The sequence below is a fragment of the Mesoplodon mirus genome, assembly GCF_964341445.2.
Source record: "Mesoplodon mirus genome assembly, chromosome: X".
Lineage (NCBI taxonomy): Eukaryota > Metazoa > Chordata > Mammalia > Artiodactyla > Ziphiidae > Mesoplodon > Mesoplodon mirus.
The window spans coordinates 135418055-135443889 of record NC_138981.1 but is presented as its reverse complement, the minus strand read 5'-3'; the positions used below and the strand labels follow the sequence as shown (position 1 = coordinate 135443889).

Here is a 25835-nt window from a genome sequence, read left to right as displayed (position 1 = left end):
CGATTAGAGGTCCCCTCCCCTCATTGAGAACTGCTCCTCAGGACACCCACAACTGATAAAAATCATTGACAGTGTGACACAGTAAAAGACACAGGAGAGAGTCTATCATTTCAGACCTGGGGGATTTCTTTCCTTCCCGTGGTGGACTTTTTCAATCATCTGCTCACCACCTCGAATACTCTTGTTAGAGACTGGACACCAATGAATAGGTCCTAGGTTTCTCAAACCACCTACGGAGGCCAGGCCTCCAATGTGGTCCTTTTATTTTGCATAGACCGGGGCATCCGATTCTGTATCCCATGAACCACTGCGCTGGATAAAGGTGCCCTCTGGTCCGACACATTTGGGAAACTTTGGGTAAGACAAAGATAAGTTGGTCTCTTTCTACAGGACCTCTCTGAGCCTGCATTATTCACAGGGTGCCCCAGGAAAGGGCTGGCACAGTGTCTGCCAAAGCTCCGTGGTGCTGGAGCCTTTTGTTCCAAAAGGAGACAGTCCCACAAGACTCGGCAGAACACAGTACAGAATCCACAGCCTTATCTTTCTGAGAGGACCTGGAGATTGCACGGATGTGCTGCATGTCTGTGACGCACATGTGTCCAACCACAAATCACCTTTGGTCACAGGGGTCATCTAAAAGGCTCAACCCAACATCCTTGGAGCCATGCTAATCTATCTAACATATTCCTTTAAAACTTTAGTGATGTGGCTTGTCCCTTATTTCATGAATGCATGAGGCAGAAATGATGGGAAAAGGCATTGGGTGTGTGTGTGTGCCCATGTGCATGTGTGTGTATAAACATATATATCATATATGCAATGTTTATAATGTATGGGCTGGTACGCATCTACATCAAACTTCAACATCAAGTATTTCCTCAAATAAGCATCACTATAAAACAAAATTTGAAGCTTTGGTTTACGTTTAGGAGGTGGAAGAACCATATACATAATCTAGCCGAGGTGTGTAGCAAGGAAGGAACATATCCGATTTCACACCACAAGCTAGTGTTAGATTCAGGACTAGACCCCAGGTCCATGGGCTCTTTGTTTATGTTTAATAACTAGTGGACGCACTGATGATTCACAGTAACAAGGTAGAGGTCTTCAATGTTATCCAACTCTGCCAAGCTCATTTCTTTTATGTGGATAAGCTCCGAGGGCCTTAGGCAATCATTTCTTCGAAGCCTCAGTTTCCAGCCGGTCCTTTCACTGTCTGCCACCTCAGCACCAGTGTCTCAAGCCAGCAGTCTCTGAAGTCCTGGTCCTAACATCTCTTCCTCCGCTCCCCCTCCCCCATCTTCTCCTATAGTGGTAACTAGAAGCACTTTCCATCCCGAGAGCTTCCCTTGTACCTTATCGGTCCCCACTCAACAAACGTATGTCTCTCTATCTTGTATTTAGTTCTTTACAAACTGATTTGATCTCTCCTCCTGGACTCTAAACTCCTCGAGGGTAAGACCTGTGTCAGATTTATTTTTAATTCCCTCAACATCTATCACAGTTCCTGGAATGCTGGAGATCCTCAATAAATATTCATTGGATGAATAAATGAATAATGCACAAACATCGTGGTCAGGAAAATCTTTGTGGCTATTTGTAATTTTCAATAATGAAACCACCATATCTATAAAATGGATCAGCACCTAAATCAAGCTGTAATTTCCTAAGCAGAGGGGATTCAGATCCCGATTTGTGAAAGACAACCACCACGTTGCTTAACGTTGTTAATGTGTAAACGCAGGAAGAATTTTATGCTTGATAACTGCTTGCTGCCCACCCTTTTGGTAACAGATGTCAACCTCGGTTAGATTCAACTCAACTTATTAGTGCATGGCTTTTAGCCAAAAGCAATTCACATTTGCAGAAGTGTACTATCACATATGTCTTAATAACAGAAATGTGTTTTTTTTTAAATGTATGTGATAAGTCACATATGGTAAAAGAAATCTGTACATCTCTCAGGCCTTGTTGCCACAATGAAGCTTGCAGATAATTGCTGCAGAACGTTCATATACAAGCGAAAGTCTCTCTGACACATTAAAGAGGCACGGTTTGAACATACTAATCAAGCTTTGATATGGGCATGGTTCCAACTGACTGCTAGGTACACCAGTATCTCTTGTCCTGATCACTGATCTTAAGAACGTACAATTTTGATTCTTATCCGCAGAGGTAATATTGAATGTTTCAAGGTAAAGTCCTTAGTGTATCCAGGTACATTATGTGCTTACATTCACTAAGCATATATTTAATTTCTCCTTTGTATGGAGTGTAATTAATGTGTGCCACCGTCTCCCTACGGTGATGAAAGAAGCTTACAACCATGAAGGTATTAAAAATAAATTAAACAAGTGGTTGAGAAATAGGGAGGGGGGAGGCGAACCTTTAGAGAAGAAAATATACAAAGTAAATAACATTGTGAATCATTTAACCTCACTTGAATTGAAAGCTTAATTAGCCTTAGTTAGATCTTGGGAAGTAATAGAATTTTAGAAAATGTATATGCCATTTGCAATATAGCCATCTACACACAACTTGGAAGACTACCAACATGCTCTAGTTATGTGTTTACGGGTTTCTGAGGCATCACTGCCCCATCAATGGACCTCATATCCATAACGATTTTCAATGATCCTGAATTCGGAATGGTCTCTGTGCTCCGAATAAGGATTAGGTGATACCTCAGCCCCAGAAAGTCCTGAACACAAGATATAGGGCTCAGTAAATACCTACTCAGTGTTTTAGAGGACAAAACGAGAAAGGGTTGATAGTTTAACCTTCACTGTCATGGAAAAGTTTACATCTGCACCTTTTCCTACCTGACCAACCAGAGCAGGGTTCAGCAAACTTTTTCTGTAAGGGGCCAGATAGTAAATATTTTTGGTTTGGTGGTTTGTACAGTCTCAACTCTGCCACTGTAGCACAGAAGGAGCCACAGGCGATACTGAAACAAATGAGTGTAGCTGTGTGCCAATAAAACTTCTTTTATGGACACTGAAATTTGAATTTCGTATAATTTTCACATGTCATGTAATAGTCTTCTTTTGATTTTTTTCCCCAACCATTTGCCAAACTCTGCACCAGAGGATGACATCCAATCACACAGAATGATCATCTTCACCAATCTGTGTTCATACTTGAGTTGTAAATGATGCCTCCAGACCTCTACTTTTCCAGCAAGGCTGTACACACTTTTCATTGTACGCCCAAACAATCACATGGTAATTCTCATATACAAGATCAAGCCAATAACTGGTCAGAAGCAAAGCAGTTAGTATGAACCAGGGCAACGTAGGAACATTTTACACGTGGCATGAATCAGAAGAAGAGAATGGACGCCTTGGTCAGTTACAACACACGAACCCTTTGGCCCTGACACTCTACTAGGGTAGGTACCAGTCTTATTAAGCCTCCAGGCCAGGTTCCTGAAAGGACTGTTTTCTGGGATGTGTCCAATTTGTTTACTTGTTCACTCATTCAGAAAACATGTAACAAACGCTGACTCTACTTGGGATCGCAGTGCACTGTGTGTAACTGAAATTCTCTGGCAGACATCAGAAACGGAAAGAGGACCACTATACACAAATCTTTTAAAAACTTCACTTCTGCTCTGCTGTCAGGCAGTTTAATTGAGCCATGCTCTGAAATTCCTGTCCCTGAGCTGAGGTCTTGAAGAAGGCTGTCTTCTCAAAGTACCCAGATGGCTGTGGCTGGGCAACTGAGTTAGGTATCAGGCATTAGGTACCAAATGCAACAGGACACTCAAACTCACGCTGACAGCGGTATCTTATTTAATTAGAAGACAATTCTAAACACCTACCAGTTGGTTGTGACTTAGGTTTGTTACTGGGCAGATCTTCAAATATATTTAAGAGTAAAACATTGTTCCACATTCTATTAGTAACCCTTTGGCTCTTCTAGTTTTTCTGTTTTCTCGTTACAACATTCCTTAAAGTGCCAGACATTCGATACAGTCTGTACTGTGAATTAGCCAAAGCTCATAAAAAATATAATTATCTGTAGGGTCGAATTCTCACAAGGAGCAGACAGAAAACTGGTCCCACTTCCAGGCCATCAGTACGATTTAACGAAGCCCCGCACACTGCCAATAGGCTGTCTTGTGCATGCAAAGATGGAGCTTGGGACTCACTTCCTATCGGGAGGGCTTGAACTTGGAGATGTCTGTCCCACTGAGGGCCAGATTTACACTCCACCAGCCTCTGCCCCATCCCTTGTGACCCGGGGCATGCATCTGCCCGCGGGTGGACTGGAGGGAGGGGTGCAGTCGAATTATGGAAAAGAAGATCACTAATGGCCCACCCAGGGACTCAAGACCTGGCCTTGGCCTCATTAGCACCATCCTCTAATCCATGGAGCTTGCCTGCCACGGGCTCGCAGTAGAGAAGCCTTCTGGGCAAAGACAGAAAAGAAATCAGGCTGCAGAGAAGATTTCAACCCCAACCAAACAACCAGACCAAAATTCAGCTACTAAAAATGCTCCCATAGGATGACGATAGCGTAATACATCTCCAGACCACAGATAGCCCTCCAGAGGCTACAGAAGGCTGATAAGGAATATTCCATGGCCTAAGAAAATTAAATTTAGAAACAAAGTACACAAAACCTTTTGGAAAAATGAATTGGAGCTTGGATTTAATGGTGTGCTAAACACTACCCTGGTGACTTGGAAAAGTTAATTATTTTATAAAACACAAGCAGCCTTCTTGTCACTGGCATTAGCTGAACCATTCTCCCAGAAACTATTAAAAATCAATGCAGTCCCAACTAGATAACTGTATAATTAACTATATATATCCAACTCTATCAATAATAACATTAAATGTGAATGGATTTAACAATCCAGTCAAAAGGCAGAGACTGTAAGACTGGGGGGAAAAAAACAAGATTTGACTATATGCCATCTACAGGAGACACACTTTATATTAAAAGATACAGATTAAAAAACAAATCAATGCACTCCCCATTTCTGAATTTGTTATCCACTCTAATGGAAGTCAGCTGACATAAGTTAACACATAGTTCCTAGAGATGTGATATTACCAGACCTGTAGTAACCTGGCAAATAGAGCAGATCTTCCCCAGGCCACATGGCTGGTGGAACTGGTATGCATCATAACACTGCAATCACATGTCACAAACCCAAATGACAAGACAGCCATCTTTAATTTGAAAGTCTCCCTTCTGGAAGAGACAGGCTGTCTAAGATGTACTATATTTAAAAGAGTGCTGTGCGGCTTGTTTATAATTTAAGAGTGTCTCATAAAATGCCTTGGAAATAGCTCTCTGTTAGCTAGAAAAACCTTCAGTTAAATATATTTGTATGAGCTTTTCATTAACAGAGTAGCGAGGCCTTGATGCTGAGGTGCCAAACCTCCCCACGTGGCTGGAAATCACTTGGCACATTTTCAGCCATTTATGTCTCTGTCATAGGTCCAAGGTTTGCAATTAAAAATGTAATCTTTTTAGCATGTGCAAAACCCAAAGGCTTGAAGTACTCTGCATTGAATATGATTATAATAGTATTTGGCAGCTATTCATGGACGGCACATATTAATTTATGTAAACTGGGCATAACTTGGAGCACTTCCTCATCAGGACCACAGGAAAAATCAAAAAGCTGGTCCCTGCTCATTGGAGGTTTTTTTTTTTCTGCTTGTTTTGTTTTTGTTTTTGTTTTTAAATTGTCACGAATAGAGATGAACTCAAAATCAAGGTCTCTTTTATGACCTTCTTTTTTCACATGCCTGGAGTACATTCAAATGAACATTTCCAACTAATAAAAAAAATAACTTACTTTACAGGATTATTCTTAGATTTTGCCTTTTCAACATCCTGTGAACAGAAGAAAAAAATGCAATTAGACAACATTAGCAGGCATAATCTTTGCAACTAGTTACCAAAACAATAAGCAATATAAAATGCTCTTCAGAAACATGAGGAGCTAACCAAGGCAGGCTGCTGGAGATAAGCAGACCGGAGACCCAGAAAGCAATTTTCCTCTCCCGGGGAGTGTGGTTACTGGTCCAAGCGCAGCTTTCAGACACAGGCGGGCACTGCCAGGGCTGCCTGGGAAATTCAGCAGTGCCTGTGAGAGTGGGCCCTTAGGTTCATAACTCCATCCGCCTCTCTCCACTTTTCCTCCAATTTTTTTTTTAACCTGAGCCCTGTGCTTGTGGAAAACAGCGATCCTTAAGAACTCCCCCACTCCCACTCCATCCTTTCACGTTCTGGAAAATGGCTAATTTCAAAGGACCACACTGCCATCCACATTCTGAGATAAGACTCAACTCCGTCCTTCCTCATGACTCCCCTAAGTTTCCTGGATGGTTCTCCTTTCTATTTGGGCTGACCATCTGTTGATCACTAGAAAGGGACTGATGATTTATTGAGACCTTGTCTCTGTTGGGTGAAAGAGGACAGAGAATCTGGTTTACTGTTCTTTTTTGTGAGTGTATTTTGAGCTCAAATAAATTGAGAATGTATACCCACTGAGAAGAGACCAGGTCTTTAAAATGGACGTGTGAACTTTGTATATGCTTGACTTATGTCTGAAATTTTAGAATTAAAACTATAAGCTCTCTGTATCTGTCTGTATGTTTATATGTCTGTGATTCAGAAAAGTCTTTCCCTCTAATTATGTGAATATGTAATATTTTCCTACCTCCAGATAATACCAACCAACTAGATTTTAAATCCCTTTCACTAAAGGAGCTCATTGTGATTGGCTTAGAGATAAGTAAGTATTCATATAATTGGACATTCAATATTTCAGAAATATCTCATCTCCCTCCTCCGTGTGCACCTGCTTGGCTTATGACAGGGTGTGGAGGCAGACACAGAGGGAATGGTCATGGGCACATCTGGGGAATTTTAGATCTCTGGTGGGAGACCGTTTACCCTGCATTGCTCTGGCCCCCTGGCTGCACCTGCCCAGTGATAGAAAGGCCAAAGTATCCATTTCTAAAATCATTTTTATTAGCAGATACCACAAAAGGGCAAGGGCTGACCGATGGCTTGGATCAATTTCCTCCCGTGGAACCCTTAAGAAAACACACACCAAATCATCGAGATGAGGAAGTCTCTGGGCCTCTCGGCCTGTGTGCCTTAGATATGGAGCCTGGTCCCAGTTTATTGCTGAGCCCATTGATCTGTGTACAGTCCATTTATCATTCATGAAAAGAGCTAGTGATCTTCACAGTATATTAGAAGAAACAACTCAGATCATCTGTCAACAGCCCTCTTATTTCTGTTTCCCTCTCCACAGGGACTGCATCTCCTTCGATTCTTCTGGAATTAAAATGTTGCTAAGCAACACAGCTGGGGGCGCTGATGGCAGAATGGCTACAGTCTATCAAACTGTTTAAGCACCTGGAGGGTTATAGTGATGATTTTTTTCATACTTCTGTAGCATAATTATGTAATCAGAACCAAACTTGTACCCTGCCAAACTCTTTCAGGCTGTAGAAATAACATTCAGTTTGGGGAGCATTGAAGCAGCGGTTTGCCAACCTCAGGGCTCTTCAGACTCTTTTAAAAGGTATCCATTTGGAGACCTTTTTATCTGTGAATCCTGGAGGTGGGTGAGGGCTAAGAGATGAAGAGAATACTGCTATAAATCAGAAGGCAGAGGTAACCACTTGTAACAGAGACTATTTATAATCTAACATTGGACTTGACATTCTGAATGACCAAGGCATAAGCATACTGAACCTTTCTATGCATAACAACAACTCAGTGCACTTCGAAGCAATTTGTTTTAAATCAATGAAATACTTCCCCAGTTTAGACATTAGTGTTGGAAATCCAAGTCCTTCTCTTCTATTAAGTCTCAGGTTCTGTTTCTAGATAAATACCCATTAATATTTGGGCACTTTCTTTGGCTCGGTAGGCAAAAATCATTTTCTCACCATCTGTGCCTGAGGTTGAATTTTGGCAAGTATAGTGGGAAAGAGAGGGAATGAGGTAACAGGTGAAAATGAGAAAACAAGGACTATGCGTCTGGCTGGCCCAGTCATCTCTCACAGGTGTTCAGGGTATGAATGCCTGTCTCTGAGCAGTCCCTTAAAGGATGCTGAAAGGAAGAGCCAGATGCTGGCAACGAGTGGGGGAGTGACCTTGACCTTCACTACAGAAGCGCAGCCAGTCTGAACGCCCACGCTGGCCTTTCTACCACCTTTTCTCCCCCAGTCCTGGCGGGTGGAATAGGATATGGCAGCAGGCTGAAGACAGGCTGTTGTGGAAATCACGTGAATACACTTTTCCCAATCCCTTAAAATCCAAACAAATCTGTTCTTAAAGGAGACATAGATTATCACAAAGTAATGGACATGGTGTTCCAGTGGTTTCCTTTTAAAGCTAGATGTGATGGGCTGAGCATGCCACTGGCAGAAGACGGGGAGGAGAGAAATCAAAGTGACATTGCTTAACCTAGCTTTGATTCAGCGACATGTTTTCTGAAAAGTCTTCTCTTCTCTGTGTGTCGGGACTGTCACTTAGACCCGGTTATTTTTCTCTAATCAGGAGGCATATAATCATGTTCAAGGCCAGTTTCTTTGAAACACATGTCTTTTTAATACAGTCATTATAGGAAAATAACTTCATTCAAATTAATTTTTTCCGGGTTGCTTGGATAGTGATGGAAAATAGGCTGAGAGGTTTTCTTTGGAGATTAACCCAGGATCATTCCAGAGTCCTCAGAGCTCTAGTGAGATGCTCTCATGTCACCCTCCTGTGCACTCATCTCCAAATGAAATGGTTGCAGGGGGTGTCCGCCAGGCATGAGAAACGACTCACCATTTGTGATCTCCACTTCCACTGTAATTTGACTTTTTTTTTTTTTTTTTTTTTTTTTTTGCAGTACGCGGGCCTCTCATAGGCTCCGGATGTGCAGGCTCAGGGGCCATGGCTCACGGGCCCAGCCGCTCCACGGCACGTGGGAGCTTCCCGGACCGGGGCACGAACCCGTGTCCCCTGCATCGGCAGGCGGACTCTCAACCACTGCGCCACCAGGGAAGCCCTGACTTTGTTTTAAGCACGCTATAAGGAATTATTAAGAGACTTTGAAGAAAAGTTAAGTGAATTATTTGCATGCAAAATATATATGGCTTTAAGGTAAAAGAACTAGTCTAGAAAATATACAAGGAGAAAATTCCTCTTTTCCTTTTATACAAGTTCCAGATACATGTTCAAGAATGTGATATACCCTGCAAAAGGAGGGAAATCAAAATGAAATGATACAGTGCGATTCACCAAGCATTAAGAGGGTTACATATTGGGATTACAGCTAATTTTGAGTTTAAAACATACATTAAAGTAATTTAAACTGATTGGAAAATGGAGGCTAGATAGTTAACACTTATGCTGCTTTAATTTGTAATGTCTATATGCTTTTTAAAACCTATATTCTACTTATTTCGTGCCACGTTTCCCTGACATGATACTTATCTTGCCATCAAGGAAGTTCCAACATAAGATAGGAGGATAAAGGGACTTCCCTGGTGGCACAGTGGTTAAGAATCCACCTGCCAATGCAGGGGACACGGGTTCGAGCCCTGGTCCGGGAAGATCCCACATGCCGTGAAGCAGCTAAGCCCGTGTGCCACAACTACTGAGCCTGCGCTCTAGAGCCGGCGAGCCACAACTACTGAGCCCGCATGCCTAGAGCTGGTGCTCTGCAACAAGAGAAGCCACCGTGACGAGAAGCCCACGCACTTCAACGAAGACACAACACAGCCAAAAGTAAATAAATAAATAAATATTTAAAAAGATAAGATGATAAAATAAATTAAGATGTTAAAAAACATACTCCAATATGGTGCAACAAGATGCAATGGGCTATAAGTGGAAAGAGTGCTGTGCTAGAAATCCACAAACCTGGGTTCTGCTACCAGCTTTGCCATTTCCTATCATCATGATGTTAGCGATGCGGCTAACACCTGTGAGCCTCAGTTTCCTCATTTTAAAAATGAAGACCATCATTCCTGCCTTGTCTACATCAAGGGTGGTTGTGAGTAGCCAACATCGACGACAGTGCTCTAGAAACCACAGCATGCTAAGCAAAAAAGTGCATCTTGATTGCGACCGCATTCCACATAGGCGTCAGTGCATACATTTTTATTTTTACTGGACTGCAGTTGATTTAGAATGTTGTGTTAGTTTCAGGTGTACAGCAAGGTGATTCAGATACATATCATTTTCAAATTTTTCCATTATAGTTTATTATGGGATATTGAATATAGTTCCCTGTGCTATACAGTAGGTCCTTGTTGGTTATCTGTTTTATACATAGTAGTGTGTATCTGTTAATCCTGAACTCCTAATTTATCCCTCCCCCAGCCCTTTTCCCCTTTGGTAACTAGAACTTATGGTGCATACATTTTTATAGCCAGAGAGTTGATGGGCTTTCTGACCAGTGACCAGGTTGTAGTATCAATCTGTAGTATCAAATCTATGCAACGAGGATTACAGAAGCCATTCAGTTTCTCTCTCCATATCAGAAGCAGTTCTGGGGTGAACAGAATGCTCCTGTCTGTAAAGTCCTACTCGATGAAGACTCTGATGTGTTTAGATCCTGCCAGGCCTAGCCCGGCAGGAGAGAGGGCCCTCTACCCTCACACAGGCCTCTGCCCTGAACCTTCTTGGGATTGGTGTTGGTGGTAGAGATGTCAGGACACCCGAGACTGTGGAGGCGCAAGTGCACATGCTATTGCCCCTCACACTCTCTCCTCCTGCAAGGAAGCCTAGGAAGCATCGTTCTTTTCGCAGTGACTTCTTCATCAGCCATCCCTCCTCTCACACCCACTCCAGCAGGGCTCTTTGCTTTTTCATTAACATTTGACCCTGAGGTTGGGAAGCCCTGAGGATGCTACCCTCAGTGAACCTCCTCCATGATATGGCAGCTTGAGAAATTATATTCCCAGGGAGAAGACACTCATCTCGTTCCAAGGGGTATTTATGAGCCAATTCCTGTCTCATTACCAGCATTGTATTCTTCTTGGTATCCTGCTAAGCGGCAAATTTACTTCCTCAGGAGGGATGATGTGGCTAAGGACGTGCTTAGAGTTGCTCACTCATTAAATCTAGCTTCCTAAAAAGAAGAAGGACCTTGTCTTTCTGTTAAATGGAGAATCCTTTTGCTGCACCAAAGCTGAAGTGACTTGAGGGCCACAGTGAATTACATGAACCATCAAATGTAGTTATCGTGAAAGAATAGAAAGAAGGAAGGGAGGAAGGAAGGAAGGAAAGTGGCTCTCTATTGAGCCCCATCCTCCAGGGCAGACAGAACATCATATTTCTTTAGGGAGAAAATACTACGTATAAAGCACTTAGGAAACTTGCTAGTCATCTTCTATATACTGACTGAACTTTTACAAAATTCTTCGGTAAGTAATTCTGCCCCAGTGATTACATGTCATGAACTGTTACTTTAGTCCAATAGACAAGTATGCTATATTCATAAAAATATTTGGAGAATATTTTTGGGCTTTTAAGAAGCATTCCCTGAACATTTATATCCAGACTTATGACGTTACACCCCCTGAGACTGACAGAAAACAAACTCAGTGTAATATGTTTCCTGTCTGTTGAGACCATCAAAGTAAGCACTTAGGAGGCCTAGAGAGATTGGCGCTATGGACTCATTTTACAAGGCTACGTAGTCAGGGACTGCTTTCCTCCGTAATCAATAATCATACCGTTGGTCAAGCATAAAATGCGATTCTATTACCATTGTTTTGCACGTCTTTTACATTTCCTGTTTATATGCTTTTTCCTGGCATTCTACTAGCAGACACACCCAAACTGCATCTATACAATACATTTCTGGATAAAAAGTGAAAAGTCCATCATTCAGATAGTTTCAAATAACTGGATACTATGCATTATGGAAAGAAGACAGAAGAGCAATTGGTTGCACTGGTTTTGTATTTCTATGTTTTACCTTTAATTTTTCATGGGGGCAACTCTGCGAGACACAGCCATACCTTCATTTAGTGGCATGTACTGGTAAACTGCATTGATTGCTAAGTTCAGAAGAGAAGCTCCTCTATTAACAAATGAACTCATCATTAGGGTATTCAGATGGTCGAAAATCAATACCTACCGAATTGGTTAAATCAATTAAAGAGACATATCCTGAGAGCACTTGCACAAATATAAAAATGAATTGCTTAATTGCAGCATTTAAATAGATTTCACCGGAATGAGTAAAACATCAAGAGGCTTATATTATATCCTATGGGCTGAGGTATCAGCTGGCAGCATGCACACACACCCAGGATTGCAGCTTAACAGGAGAAAATGTCACTCAGCATTTTGCAACACCTGGATGCCTGCCTGAATTTCCGACTTTACAGCCAGGGATGACAATCTCTAGGAAGACACTCCCCACTATATTTAATCCTCTGGATGAGTGCCCAGGAGGGAACATAGAAACATCCTGTATTTGAATCTTGAACCTGAAAGAAGCAAAAACATCTTCCCTAGCTTTAGAGCATTGGGCTTCTCCGATTTTAATTTAATTCATTGTTTTTCGATGCATACACGATGTAGGCCTGTGCTAGACACCATGGGGGCAGGATTAAAATTTTGACAGGCAGAGATTGGAGGAAATCTGTTCCAGGTGTCCGGAACCTGATAGTCACTTCATAAACATGGGCTGGGTAAAAGAATCGGGGCTGATTGTGGAGTCTGAGAGGCCTGAGCACTGCTCCGGGCATGAGAGAGTGCCGGCGGGTCCCCAGCTCTGTGAAGAGAAGAGAAGAGGCCTCTGGAGGAAAAGCTAGGCTCCAGGACCGTGTGCATCTGGATCCATCCTGCAACTGCCCACGAGGCTCGAATTCATGCCCCAATGAGGAGGGAGTACAGAGCGGTCCAGACAGGGTACATTTCCATAGTGCTTTCCGGCAGAAGCTTGTGCCCTCCTCACTCTTCCTGCAGCTATGGTCCTGCTGGAGACTTACTACTTGTCACTGGGACCACAGCCACTGCCTCTCCTTTGGGCCGCTGGTCTCTCCAGTGTTACCCCCCATTTTATGCTCCCTTTGATCATGAATCCTCCATAGCTTCCCCAGGGTCATCGAATTCCTGATCAACTTCACCCAACCTGCCGCTCAAGACCCTGCCAAGGCCAGTTGAACACAGGCCTCGTAGCGGGTCCTACTTGTCCCTGCATGTGTAGGAGTTCTCTGAGGGTCTGGCCCCAAGATGATGGGATAACAGGACTCAGAAGTGCCTGAATTCCAGTAAGGCTTGCTCCCTCTAGGCTGACTCTTTTGCTGGATACAAAACCCTTTAGCAAGATGCATTTGTCAACTGGTGATTTTGTTTATAACTAAGGTTTTGATGTATTGTAACTTAATGAAAATGAACTGTCTTTGGTGAAGAAGCACGTTTCACTCCTAAGACTCATCTGTCGACACTAATCATTCTCTAAGTGGAGTGAATATGGAGCCACGAGGCAGAGCAGCTCAGCATTGGCTTATTTATTCTGCCCATTAGAAGGGCCAAGGTAAGTGGCACTCAGTTATTCTGTTGCCCTGGGGTTTGTGGATTTGAAAATTCAATTTTCTTTCCCCCAGCCAATCCGAGCCCTCTTGCCCCTGATACTAGGGAGGCACCCCTCACAAAATGACATGTGTCCTTTGCTGGGAGATGATAAATACCTAATAGAGGCTCTCTCTCTACTATGTGTGACCAGGAGAATGAGAAGCGTATTCTTAGTGCATAGTAGGTACCCGATAATATAAGTATGCCAAAACCTACATGGGAGCGAGTACTGATGATATACCTTCAGTACTAGCATACTAGTGTGTTCAGGCTTTCTGTCCCTTTAGAGCATATTATACTCTGGCCAAGGATGCTACAACCATTTTTATCATCAATCTGTATTAGAAAACCCAGTAATCCTTCCACCCTCGTTTCTCCTTTATTCTCACACTATGACTACACTCACAACACTCTGACACCAGATGTGTGTGGGGTTTTCCCACACCAGGCAAAGTTCTGCAACGCCAGCTAGGTGTCCCGCTATTTAACTCAATTCTGACACTGTCTACCTGGAGAGAGCATCACATCCCACTGGTTAAGGGCTCCGTCCCACAGGACTGCCTCCGCCCACTTCAGATGCCAGTCTCAAGCCCAAGTTGTCACCTATGCTTCTGATTAATTGGCTTATACATCAGAGGTTCCAATAACCGCCCCCCCCGGAAGCTCCACAAACCCCATACATTCTCCGTAAAGAATGGGAGGGTGGGCTTGGGAATGCCAAGCTTCCACTCATGGCTTGGTCTTTCTGGTGGCCAGCTGGCCCACATCCAGGAGCCTACCAAGAGTCACCTCATTAGAACAAAAGACACTCCTATCACCCAGGAAATTCCAGGGGATGTAGGACCCTGGGTCAGGAACCAGGGTCAGAGACCAAATACTAGAACAAAAGATGCTCCTAATGCTCTTATGACTTAGGAAATTACGAAGGATTTAGGAGCTCTGTGCTGGGAACCAGGGGCAGAGACCAATGTGTATATTCTCTGTTATTTCACAATACAACTGACTTCTCTGTGCCTCGGTGCCTTTGTTGGCAAAATTAGGCAGCTGGAGTAAAGACTCTCTGTGGTCATTTTAAGGTCTGGTAGTCTATGTTTTAATACACACACAAGTATTTCAGCATATATATATATATATATATATATATATATACACACACACACACACACATAATATATATATACATATACGATTCAGGGATAAATATGGAACCTCCATTGTGGAGTCAAGCTCCATTAGCAAGAAATAAGATCTATGAGCAAGTTTATAAATGTTTATATCTAATGTTCCAAAGACTCCTATGAGATACTTCATGATACGTGCATTATGCCATGCCATATGCTTTGGAAAGGTCTGCTGCTTTTATCTGCCCACCCACTTGAATTTTGAATCTTTAACCTAGGATTGCTAGCTAATCTCAAATTTGGATACCTGTTCTGTGTGCTTACAGTGCTTCTGCTCTTTGCTCTTGCTAAATAAATAGAAATAAATAAATACATCTGCTTAAGAAGAAGACAGATTCTGCTTTCCATTCATGACAAGATTCCTGGGTGTCTGCAGCCTACCTGATAGATTTTCCAGCAGATGGCAGATATTTGGGGAACAGAATAAAGCATTCCTAGGCCCTAAACCAAAGCCCCAGAACATTTTTCCAAGCCAGCATCTAAATTTCAAAATCTTACATTTTCAGTTTGGCAAAGAGTTTTTATTACTGGAGACATTCGTACTGCTCTAACAGATGCTAGAACCCTGATTGAACTCAAAACGTGGACACCTCCAATAAACTTAGGTACACGTGGTACACTGCCTGGGGGTTGTTAGCTGATGACTAAGCCAGAACCCTCCAGGCTGCAGCCATGGATTTGGGGCCGAAACTGGGGCAATGAAGGGGCTTAAGGAAAAGAGCAAGCTTGGACCCAAAGAAAGAGTGGGGATGAGAGGGGCGAGAGGAACGGTGCTGGCCAGCCATTTCCTGCAGCCCAGAGGTAGCGACAAGGGTAACATGGTGACACCTGTTCTTTCCAGCACTTTGATTCTAATTGACTTAATGATTCCCTGCTTCCCAGAGGTGGCTGCTACTCCCCCTACCACCCTCTGTACAGCGCCAGATATGTGCTGTGTGCTCTCTGTAGACAAAAGGCTGTGGTCATCCCTGTCCTACTGGAGAGTTATCGTTTCTGAAAGAACAAATTGTACACATTTTTGTTTCCACTTGGACCTTGGGGCAAGCAGCACATCCTCGCCAATGTGTGATTTAAGGCCATGGTGAGAAAGTGTTACGCTAAGCAAAACAGCCATTGGGTTTGCGATGGAAATGCTCATAGATGGACACTTCCTAAGTGGTAGTGGATGTTAGTATCTGGTCATCAGCAGTGACGGACATGACACGTGTGCAGACGTTGTGCTCCTCTGCATCTGTGTGCTCAAAGCATTTTATGAAGATTACAATAAAAAGGCAATCTATGGAGATTACGAGTCAAAATATTTGGCACTAAAAGAAGACCTAATTACAATGAAAAAATTCAGCAAGCAGGTTTCTAAACAGTCATAGACTTGCCTGGAGCATATTAAAAATCACATCATACAAGCCCTAAGCAATTTCTTATAATCTAGTCTCTATGCTAATACAGCCAAATGGAAAACACAATCTTGGGAATATGAAGGCCAATGTTATTCTATTAACCTTATATGTTATCCTATTTACTTTCCTGTCTTTAATGAATAAATTAAAATATCCGTACAGATTTTATTCTGCTACCTTCTGCAGCCTTCACAGCCCAAACGCCATCATTTTGTGGGGCATTTCAATGAAAGGCAATGACAGATAAACTGTTTACATTAAAAGACTCTATCAAAGTTATTTTGCACCCGGTTTCATCCTAATCCACCCGCTTTTTTTATAGCCCTGACGGGCTGACCTCTCTTGCTGTGGGTGCTATGTTGATATCATTATGGAAGAGGCCTTCCCCAGCCTTTCTGCTGATAACAAAGTAAATGGAAATGTAGAGAAACCTTGGGGAGGTGACAACTTGTTCAGCGTGATGAGAGAAGAACTGTGGCCAAAAAATACGAAGCATTACAGCAGGGAAGAGTATCTGTTGTCACAACGAATGAATTCACTGCAGCGCATCAGGGGCCAGCTGAGAGCAGCAGTAAAATGTATTGCCCCCCTTTTCATTAGCAAACTTTAAACAGAAAAGTGGGCTTGAATTTCACTTAGCCACTAGGTTTGGAAAGTTCAGTATGCATCCCAGGTACAAGGAACACATCCCAAAGCTGCCAGAATGTTCAGATTTTCTGCTACCGTGTAATTCATTTCCTATGCAATGATCAGATAACAACCTAGCCAGTGAGCTGGTCCCACAATAAGAACAAAAACAAATAAACAAAAATGAATCAAGTATAAAACCGAAATCAAGAACCTGGATTAAAAGCAAGCTGTTTCATGTGTGAGGTAATTAGTGATCTTCAGACAAAAAGTAAAATTATGAAGTGGAGGAAAAGAGCTCGAAGACAATATTTTTCTGTAAATGTTCACAGGCTTGAGGTGCAGCTCTGCTACTAGCGTCTAGTTGAAAAGTCCACACGTACCCAGTAACATGCTTTGAATTAAGCACCACATTGCTAAGGGCAATCCCTTGGCAGAAAAAGAAAGAAGATTGGGTTAAATAAAATTGGGTACATCGGAGCTACTTACGATAATGTGTCCAGACACAACTCATTAGAATGTCTTTGTGCTCAAAGCAAATTGAAATTGTTCAGCTCTGTTTTTAAAGCACCATCACACAACTCCAAGCTTTATCTATAGAGTCCTTTAGCTGAGCCTGGTCACTAATTGAACATTTCCAGCCATAGTGCCCGTTTTCGGAATTTCTAACTGGGCTAAATGAAGTCACCTAAGGTTTCAGTTTCATTCACATTAATCATAAGATGGTATTAATATTAGAATTCCCTAAAGGTCGTTTCTAACAATACCTATTTCTTTTATGGCCTTTATAATGCTAAAGGCTGACGCTGCTAAAGCCAGTCCGAGATGATTAGGGCATGGGAGGGCCGTGCCCAGATCTAACCCAGCTTCAAAACCCAGGCATCACAGACCATCCTGCTGCCAGAGCATAACAGACATTACATGCTTCAAGCTGTGTAAATCAAACATCAGGATAACACGCAAGGAAACATCAAGAAGCTGTTTACCTGGCTCTATGAGTATGTACTGGAGGGGGCTCTGGAGTTGGGCCACCACACATTCTAGAAGCCTTTGGAATAGGTCAAATTGTGGATAGGTTAAAACTTCAAAAATGGCAATTTTAATAAACCTGTCAATACAATTTCTTTGTTAAAAAAACATTTGTGACTGACTAGGCTACTCATATTGAAAGAGAAGCACCAGGTCTATATCTTTAGATCTTTCACTGAACTGCAAACACAGCATCAATAACTGCTTCTCAGTTGTAAATGAGAATTGATTCCAGGTTTAACCCCTCATTTTCAGGAGTTCTTTTAATCCCGAGAAACATAAGAAGAAAAATGGACCGAAAGGAAAACTGCAGGTTCAGTGGTATGAGGGGCGAGGGTGTGCAGAGAACCCCACACCGATGCACATGCAGGAAGCCTGTCCTACTGGATGGTGCTGTGCTCAAGCCAAACCCCAGGGGACTCATCACAGCATCACTGCCTGCTGTGCATGACTGGCTTGAAAATGGCAATTCAGTAACTGTTGTATGGAGAAGGCCAGGGTTGGGTTTCATATTTATGATGCCAAGAGTGGCAGCTGAGAAGGAAAATGCAGTCAGCTGGCTAATGGACATCATGGAGCCCCCCTATCCCAACCATGTTATTGTTTTAAATTTTTATTGAAATATAGTTCATTTACAAAAAAGAATATGTGTGTGTGTGTGTGTGTGTGTATAACTGAATCACTTTGCTCTACATCCAACCCTGTTATTGATAGCTGACTTCAAAAACAAAACAGAACATACTGCAACTCGTATGTTCATGCGGACTAAGTTCAAAACACTGCATCCAATTCAAACACTGTTCTGGAACATTCCAACGTCCGATGTCAACTTTAAGTAATTATTTATTTTCCATTCAGGGGAAGTTCCTGAGAGAAAACCAAGGTGAGAGTAGAGTGTCAAAGCAGACCCTTATAGCCTTTCTCCAGGGCCCAGTGAGAACTCAGAAAGAGAAATAAGAACTGTGATCTGAAGGTATGACTCAGCTCTCCACCCATGTCAGTTCTTTGAAGAAAAACTCTTTTTCAGAGACACATAATTTTCCTGGAGGACTTGGTGCAGTGTCATTGGCAACCTGGCCTTTCTTCCTGGGATGTCTAGGTTAAAACTTGTCAGAGCTCAGAGGGGAGGAACGTCATTCATACCCAATGGATGTCTTTTGGGTGCAGTTAGGACATTCAACCCAGTTCCTAGCAGATCCCTCTGGGCACCAAGGCCAAAATGAAGGGCAAGATCTATTTACCAATGGACCCCAAAGAGGGGGCTTCCAGTTAATGTTTAAAAGGGCCATAAGGAAGAACAACCTCCGATCTGCATAGCGTTTGTGGCTTTCAAAGCATTTTCTTATACACGATCTTCGTCTCGTCCTCATAATACTCCAATGAGTTAGGCGACAGTGGTTTATTCTAGTGTACTGGTGAGAGATCTGAGACTTTGAGATGTTAGGTGACTTGCCCGATGTCATGCAGCTATTACGTGACAGAGCTGGGATTGAAGTCCAGGCTTTTCTAGTCCAAAAACCATGCTCTTTTTAAACCATTTTAAAAATCTGAAGTATAGTTCATTTACAGTTTGTATTAGTTTCAGGTGTACAGCAAAGTGATTCAATTATACTTACATATATTGTTTTCTAGATTCTTTTCCATGATAGGTTATTACAAGATATTGAGTAGAGTTACAGTAGGTCCTTGTTGTTTATCTATTTTATACATAGTAGTGTGTATCTGTTAATCCCAAACTCCTAATTTATCCCTCCCCATCCCCTTTGGTAACCATAAGTTTGCAAAAGCCATATGCACTCAATGACTACACTTACAGTTCCTCATGCCTAGGTGCACACAGCTAATACATGTTAGGACAAGACAGAATCTTTTCATTCAAGTTTGCCACATACTGGCTGTTTACCAGGTAGTTAATTTAGCAGCTCTCTTTAACATCCCATACCTTACAAGAAAAGGGAAAGTAATGGATCCAGTCTCTCAAATATGAGGCATTTTAGATTGTTCCTAGTAGTAGTAACGATGATGATGATGATCTTGATGATGGTGATGATGTAAAGTAGTGAGTACTTACTATGTGCTAACCATAGTGTCAAATGATTTGGCCTGTATTCATTCACTTAATCACTGAATCCTCACTATGACCCAATGAAGTAGGTGCTATTGCTACCTCTGTTACCTCCGTTTTACAGATACTTAGGTCTTCAGCCCAAGGTCAACCAACAAGTGACAGAGCCAGGATTCAAACCCATTCGACTACACACCTATGCTCTCTTGCTCACTCTCCCCCATGGCGCCAGTACTGCCACACTACTGATGTCCAAACCACATGGACACAGCTGCTTCCCAAATAGTCCCAACCGAGGGAGCAAGATGCAATGGGGAATGTGGAGAGAGCACGCAAACTTTTAACAAATATTTTCAGGGTAAAATCACCATGGCTTTTCCACTGAAACTATGTGCATATGTGATTGTGCATCTCTGACATTAAAGAGTCACCAGAAGGTAAAATATCTGGTTAAAAATATATTTTACATCCCCGACTCTCTATGGCCGACCGTTTGGCATCTTTAGTTTGTATATTACGCTTCTCCCCTTCAGGCTTCCTCCTGTATTTTCCCGTTTGCAGGAATAATACTTAGCATTTAAACACATCCTAATTGTCCTATTTGTGTCTGTGCACAGGACCCGCTCAGTATGGCCAATACTGCCGTCGGGGGTGCTCGTGGTGGGGCAGGGAGAGGGGAGGGTGTTCTGATTGCAGGAGACTTGGGACTGAAATGTCAAATTAGAAACTGACACATCTCGACCCCGTGTTTCATTTTCATAGTTGCATTTGCAATGCATTCTCTTGGGATTCTTTATGTTGTAAACCATAGCATTAGGTCTTAAGAGCTTTGGGGGAAAGATTGGTGTGTACTCACCAAATCTGGGCAGTTTGGGTTCAACGATTATGCATGAGATGATCTGAGGATGTCTCCAGAAAGCTAATGGCTTTTTTATTGAACCACATGTGCCTGAATGTAGCTACCAGGTTCTGAGAACGTTTCTAAGTATAATGACGGCTCAAACCAATGGTGTGGTCTGGTCCCTTGGACACATCATTTATTGTACCAATGCATTTGTTCGGACGCTTTTCCCTCCAATCATCCTGCCACAAATAGATGTGGCCGGAGATATGATGGTCCCAATTACAAGATGAGAGAATAGTACCATATGACCTATGTGGCACCATGTTATCTCACCTGAAAAGAAAAGGATTTTGGTGGTTCCTCAATAAGTTAAACATAAATTACCATAGGACTCAACCATTCCACTTCTAGGGGGAAGAATCAAAAGAACTGGAAAAAATTAAAAGATTCAATGCAAAAGAACTGAAAACAGGTGTTCAACAAAAATATATACTGTATACACAAAGGCTCATAGGAACTCTATTTGCAAAGCCAAAAGGTGGACCCAAATGTCCATCAACTGATGAATGGATGAACAAAAGGCAGTATATATCCATGTGACAGAATAGTATTTAGCCATAAAAAAGGAATGCAGTACTGATCCAGGCTACAAGATGGATGCACCTAAAAAACATGATGCTAAGTGAAAGAAGCCAGACACAAAAGGTCACAATATTGTATGATTTCATTCAAACGAAAAAGGCAAATCCATAGAGACAGAAAGTAGATTAGTGGTTGTCAAGGGCTGGGGAGTAACTGCTTAATGTACGATTTCCTTTTGGGGTGATGAAAATATTCTGGAACTGGTGTTGGATCCACAACCTTGTGAATGGACTAAATGCCACTGAATTGTAGACTTTAAAATGGTGAATTTTATGTTATGTGGATTTTACCACCACAACAAAAAAAAAAAAGGAAAATGATGTCAATCCACACGTATTTGAAAAAGAATACTGGGCCTCAGAAAGCCAGAACTCACCAAAACTTGCTGTCACTGTGGCTTGTGCTACTGCAAAAGCATTGTCTCCTGGCCTTTAGCCTTTGGGCTTTGTAACTAGTCCTCGAACTCGAGGGCTCATTTGCGAATGTTTATAACCTTGCTCCCTGGACCCAGCTAGGGGGGAGTAAGCTGTCATTTTGCCTTACCTCAGATATCCCAGTTCAACCTCCCCTTCAAATGAGAAGCTTTGTGGGGAAGGCGTGGCAGGCTAAGGGAAGCAGGCCACAGAGAGCTTCCCACTCACCGACTGGGATTACCTGAGGGCCTCGGCATTGACACGGTCACCGCATACATCCTAAAACCCCAGATGATTCAGGCCAACTGACCTGATGCCACTTTTTCAGGTAAATACAGAAAATAACAACTCGAGAAGCCAAAAAAGGAGACTGCACTTGTGTAATCACATAGAGAAGACGTCAACATGCAAACTCTACCTTCACTTACTGTTGATGACTTGCTTGAAGCATTTTCATTAAAATGTCATCTTGCATCTGTCAAAATCAATGACCTAGGACTGGGGTGGAGGGGTTATTTACCATTATAATGTCCTTTTTTTTTTTTTTTTTTTTTTTGCGGTACGTGGGCCTCTCACTGTTGTGGCCTCTCCCATTGCGGAGCACAGTCTCCGGACGCGCAGGCTCAGCGGCCGTGGCTGACAGGCCCAGCCGCTCTGTGGTATGTGGGATCCTCCCGGACCGGGGCACGAATCCGTGTCCCCTGCATCGGCAGGTGGACTCTCAACCACTGCGCCACAAGGGAAGCCCCATTATAATGTTTTTGTCACTGGCATATTAAATGCAGAAAACAGGAATGGCAGACACGTGAATTTAAGTGTGCATTTTACATTTGCTCTGGAGTCCATGACCCAGGTAGGAAAGGGATTGCTTGCATTCAGTAAACGTACCACAAGCACCCTGGGAGACGACTGTGTTTGTTCTTGATAAAGTACCAAAGTTGCAAAGATGCAATTTTTACATATTATCCAAAACGCAAGCAGAATAAAGCGGAGAAAGGGAGAGGGAAGTTTTGGCTACATAACATTGAAGAAGTACTCAATTTTAAAGTTACGCGGAATGGTAGGAGTTCTCGTGCGGTCAACAACTGTAGATGAAAATGGAGTAGATAAGCCTTGAAGAGTTTTCCCTAAGATTTTTTCTTTGCAGGCTCCTCAGAAAATATTTAGTGAATAAGGAATTCTGTATTTGTTAACTATCTTGAAACACTAGTGCATGAGCATTCCTTGAAACACCCTGGTTTCAGTTTTATAACTTAGATTTCACGGTAGAAAGAACATGGTCCGGTATTGGCTTTAAAAAAAAGGCGATGTGGCACATATATACAATGGAATATTACTCAGCCATAAAAAGAAACGAAATTGAGCTATTTGTAATGAGGTGGATGGACCTAGAGTCTGTCATACAGAGTGAAGTAAGTCAGAAAGAGAAAGACAAATACCATATGCTAACACATATATATGGAATTTAAGAAAAAAAATGTCATGAAGAACCTAGGGGTAAGACAGGAATAAAGACACAGACCTACTAGAGAATGGACTTGAGAATAGGGGGAGGGGGAAGGGTAAGCTGTGACAAAGTGAGAGAGTGGCATGGACATATACACACTACCAAACGTAAAATAGATAGCTAGTGGGAAGCAGCCACATGGCACAGGGAGATCAGCTCGGTGCTTTGTGACCACCTAGAGGGGTGGGATAGGGAGGGTGGGAGGGAGGGAGATGCAAGAGGGAGGAGATATGGGGATGTATGTATATGTATGTCTGATTCACTTTGTTATAGAGCAGAAACTAACACACCATTGTAAAGCAATTATACTCCAATAAAGATGTAAAAATAAAAATAAAAATAAAAAAATTTAAAAAGGCGATCCTTCTGTGTTCCTTATTTGAGGCTCTCAGCACACCCAGGAGGACCCCACACGTGAGACAGTTTTCTGTCCCAAAGAAGACACATCAGCATCACTGATATCACATCCTACACTGCCATTCTCATGATTCATACATGATACCTGGCTTTTTCAAATCAAGATGTGCAGGCTCATTGGAAATGCTAAAAACACACATTCCTGCCACCTAATCTGGTGGTAAGTACTGTAAATACTTGTGATGCAGAATGGAAGGAAACAGGGCAGCAGCAAGTTTTTGCCAAATGCCTTTTGCCTGAAGGTTCACGTGAGCCGCAAGCTGCTGGGCACTGATTGTCAGCTGTGTCCTGAAGTGTCACCCCTGGGAAAGGTGAACGGAGCAGTCATGTTTATACCCTAAGGAATGAATGAATGAGTGGGGGCGCTAGGCCTCATGGTGGAGTCACTACAGGAAAGTTACACCGCACTCAAGACCATACTTAGTCCAGGAGAGGGAAAGACGTGAAAGTGTGAGCTGATTCGACCTGTTCCAGAGCACTATGCCTGCCCTTGCTTCTTTCCCTCTCTCCAAAGTTCACAGATGAAGCGGGTAGGCTTCTGGATGGCAAAACCATTCCAGTTCCTTTAGCTCCATCCCCGTGGGTCCCAAACCGAGCCCTAAACTGTTCCTACCTGGTAGAGCTCAGTGGCAGTGCACTGAGTGGTCAAGGTCTTCACGGGCTCAAGGTCGTCTTCATCACTGCTCAGCTTCAGGTCGTCTTCAAGTGTCCTACAAAAAAAAGCCGAGTGGCATTGACGTTAAAAAGCGTCTTTTCTAAATCATCCTCAGATACATCTTGGGACGAGGATAAAGTATTGGAGCTCCAATCTGACAGCTGCAATTCTGTCAAAGGTGCAGAGGGAACCAAGATTCTTTCAGCTAATTAGATATTTGAGCTCTTATATTTCTGTCAGACTCGGCACACATCCTGCCTCTCTACCTTCCCCTAAATCAAGGGGGAAAAAAGCACTATTTCAGCATCTCCAGAGATGACTGGAGTCTATATATTTTTACTACTGAAAGTGTAATAAATGTTCAGATCAATCACTGTGGAGGTGGAACGTGCCGCTGGATCTCTACAGGAAAAGATGCTCCAAGTCTCCCATGAAAGAATAGGGTCACGACGGCAGCCCCTAGCTCTAGAGGCTGACGTCAAGGCCTGCGGGGGCTCTCCGGATGGCAGAGGCAAAAGCCCCAGTGAATCTCCACTGCCTTTCCATGCCTTCTAAACAGTGGCAGCTCGGTGGCCACAAAATAGCTGGGCGAGAAATGGCTAGTCATTAACCTTTTGATATATGACCCATCTCTTCCCGTAAAATTTGATCCCAGAGACATAAGCCCATGATGTGGATAAGAAATCTTTCTCTCCTAAGGCAAGGTACCTGAAAAATACGAGTGGTCTGAATTTGGGTGATGAACTAGCACTTTCAAAATTGTTTACCGAGCACACAGAGCTTTCTGTTTCTATAGGGATATTAATTCCAGTGCCACCCGCTCTCCAGCTCCAAATCTGAGCTACAGCAGGAAGAGTGACTTATTTCCTTAAAATTCCAGTTACACTCCTTTCAAAGACCAACTGGTGTCAATATTTTTTATTTCTTAAACGCAGGTTTAGACCTCATCCCCAGCCTCTCTGGACTGATTACTAGTTTCTGAGCATGCTTTGCTCTTTCTTGCTTCCAGACTCTGTGTCAGGCTCAGCTACAAGTCTAGAAGTCCTTTCTTCAACTCTGGAAGTCCTATTTTTTCCTCCATGGCTCAGTCAGATCCCACCTCCGCCACAAAAACTTTTGAGGAAGAACCCCTCTTCCCTCTCCCCACCCCAGCTCTGGCTGATGCCAGCTCCGGCTGGCCCCCGAGCACCGCCCCCAGCCCCCAGTTCCCACGTGCACAGGCGCGGTAACTTATCTACCTCTGCCTTCCACACAGCGTCTTCCCAGAAACGATACAGTCCACCAGCCTAATTTTGCAGACAAGCAAAGAAAGGTTCCGAGAGGCCAAGTGCTTTGCTCAAGGTCACACAGCTACTTAGTGCTACAGCACGTCCTAAAACTCCCACCTCCTGATTCCCACCTATGTGTTATTTCCAGAAGGGAAGCTGGAAAGCGAAAGGCAGCTTCTAATTTGATAAATAGGGGAGCGTGTTATGTCAGAGGTTATGTC

The 25835-nt window shown here is 42.9% G+C and overlaps 1 protein-coding gene across 1 annotated transcript in view; it reads right to left on the bottom strand.

Moving 5' to 3' along the window:
• The window catches only part of AFF2 (ALF transcription elongation factor 2), a 495793-nt gene that overhangs the window by 90056 nt on the left and 379902 nt on the right, over window positions 1-25835 (bottom strand). The window contains exons 8-9 of the mRNA XM_082609762.1: window positions 24305-24401; window positions 5819-5856 (exon numbers count right to left, since the gene is read on the bottom strand). Coding sequence (XP_082465888.1) covers window positions 5819-5856; window positions 24305-24401 — 135 coding nt within the window. The remainder of the gene's footprint in view (window positions 1-5818; window positions 5857-24304; window positions 24402-25835) is intronic.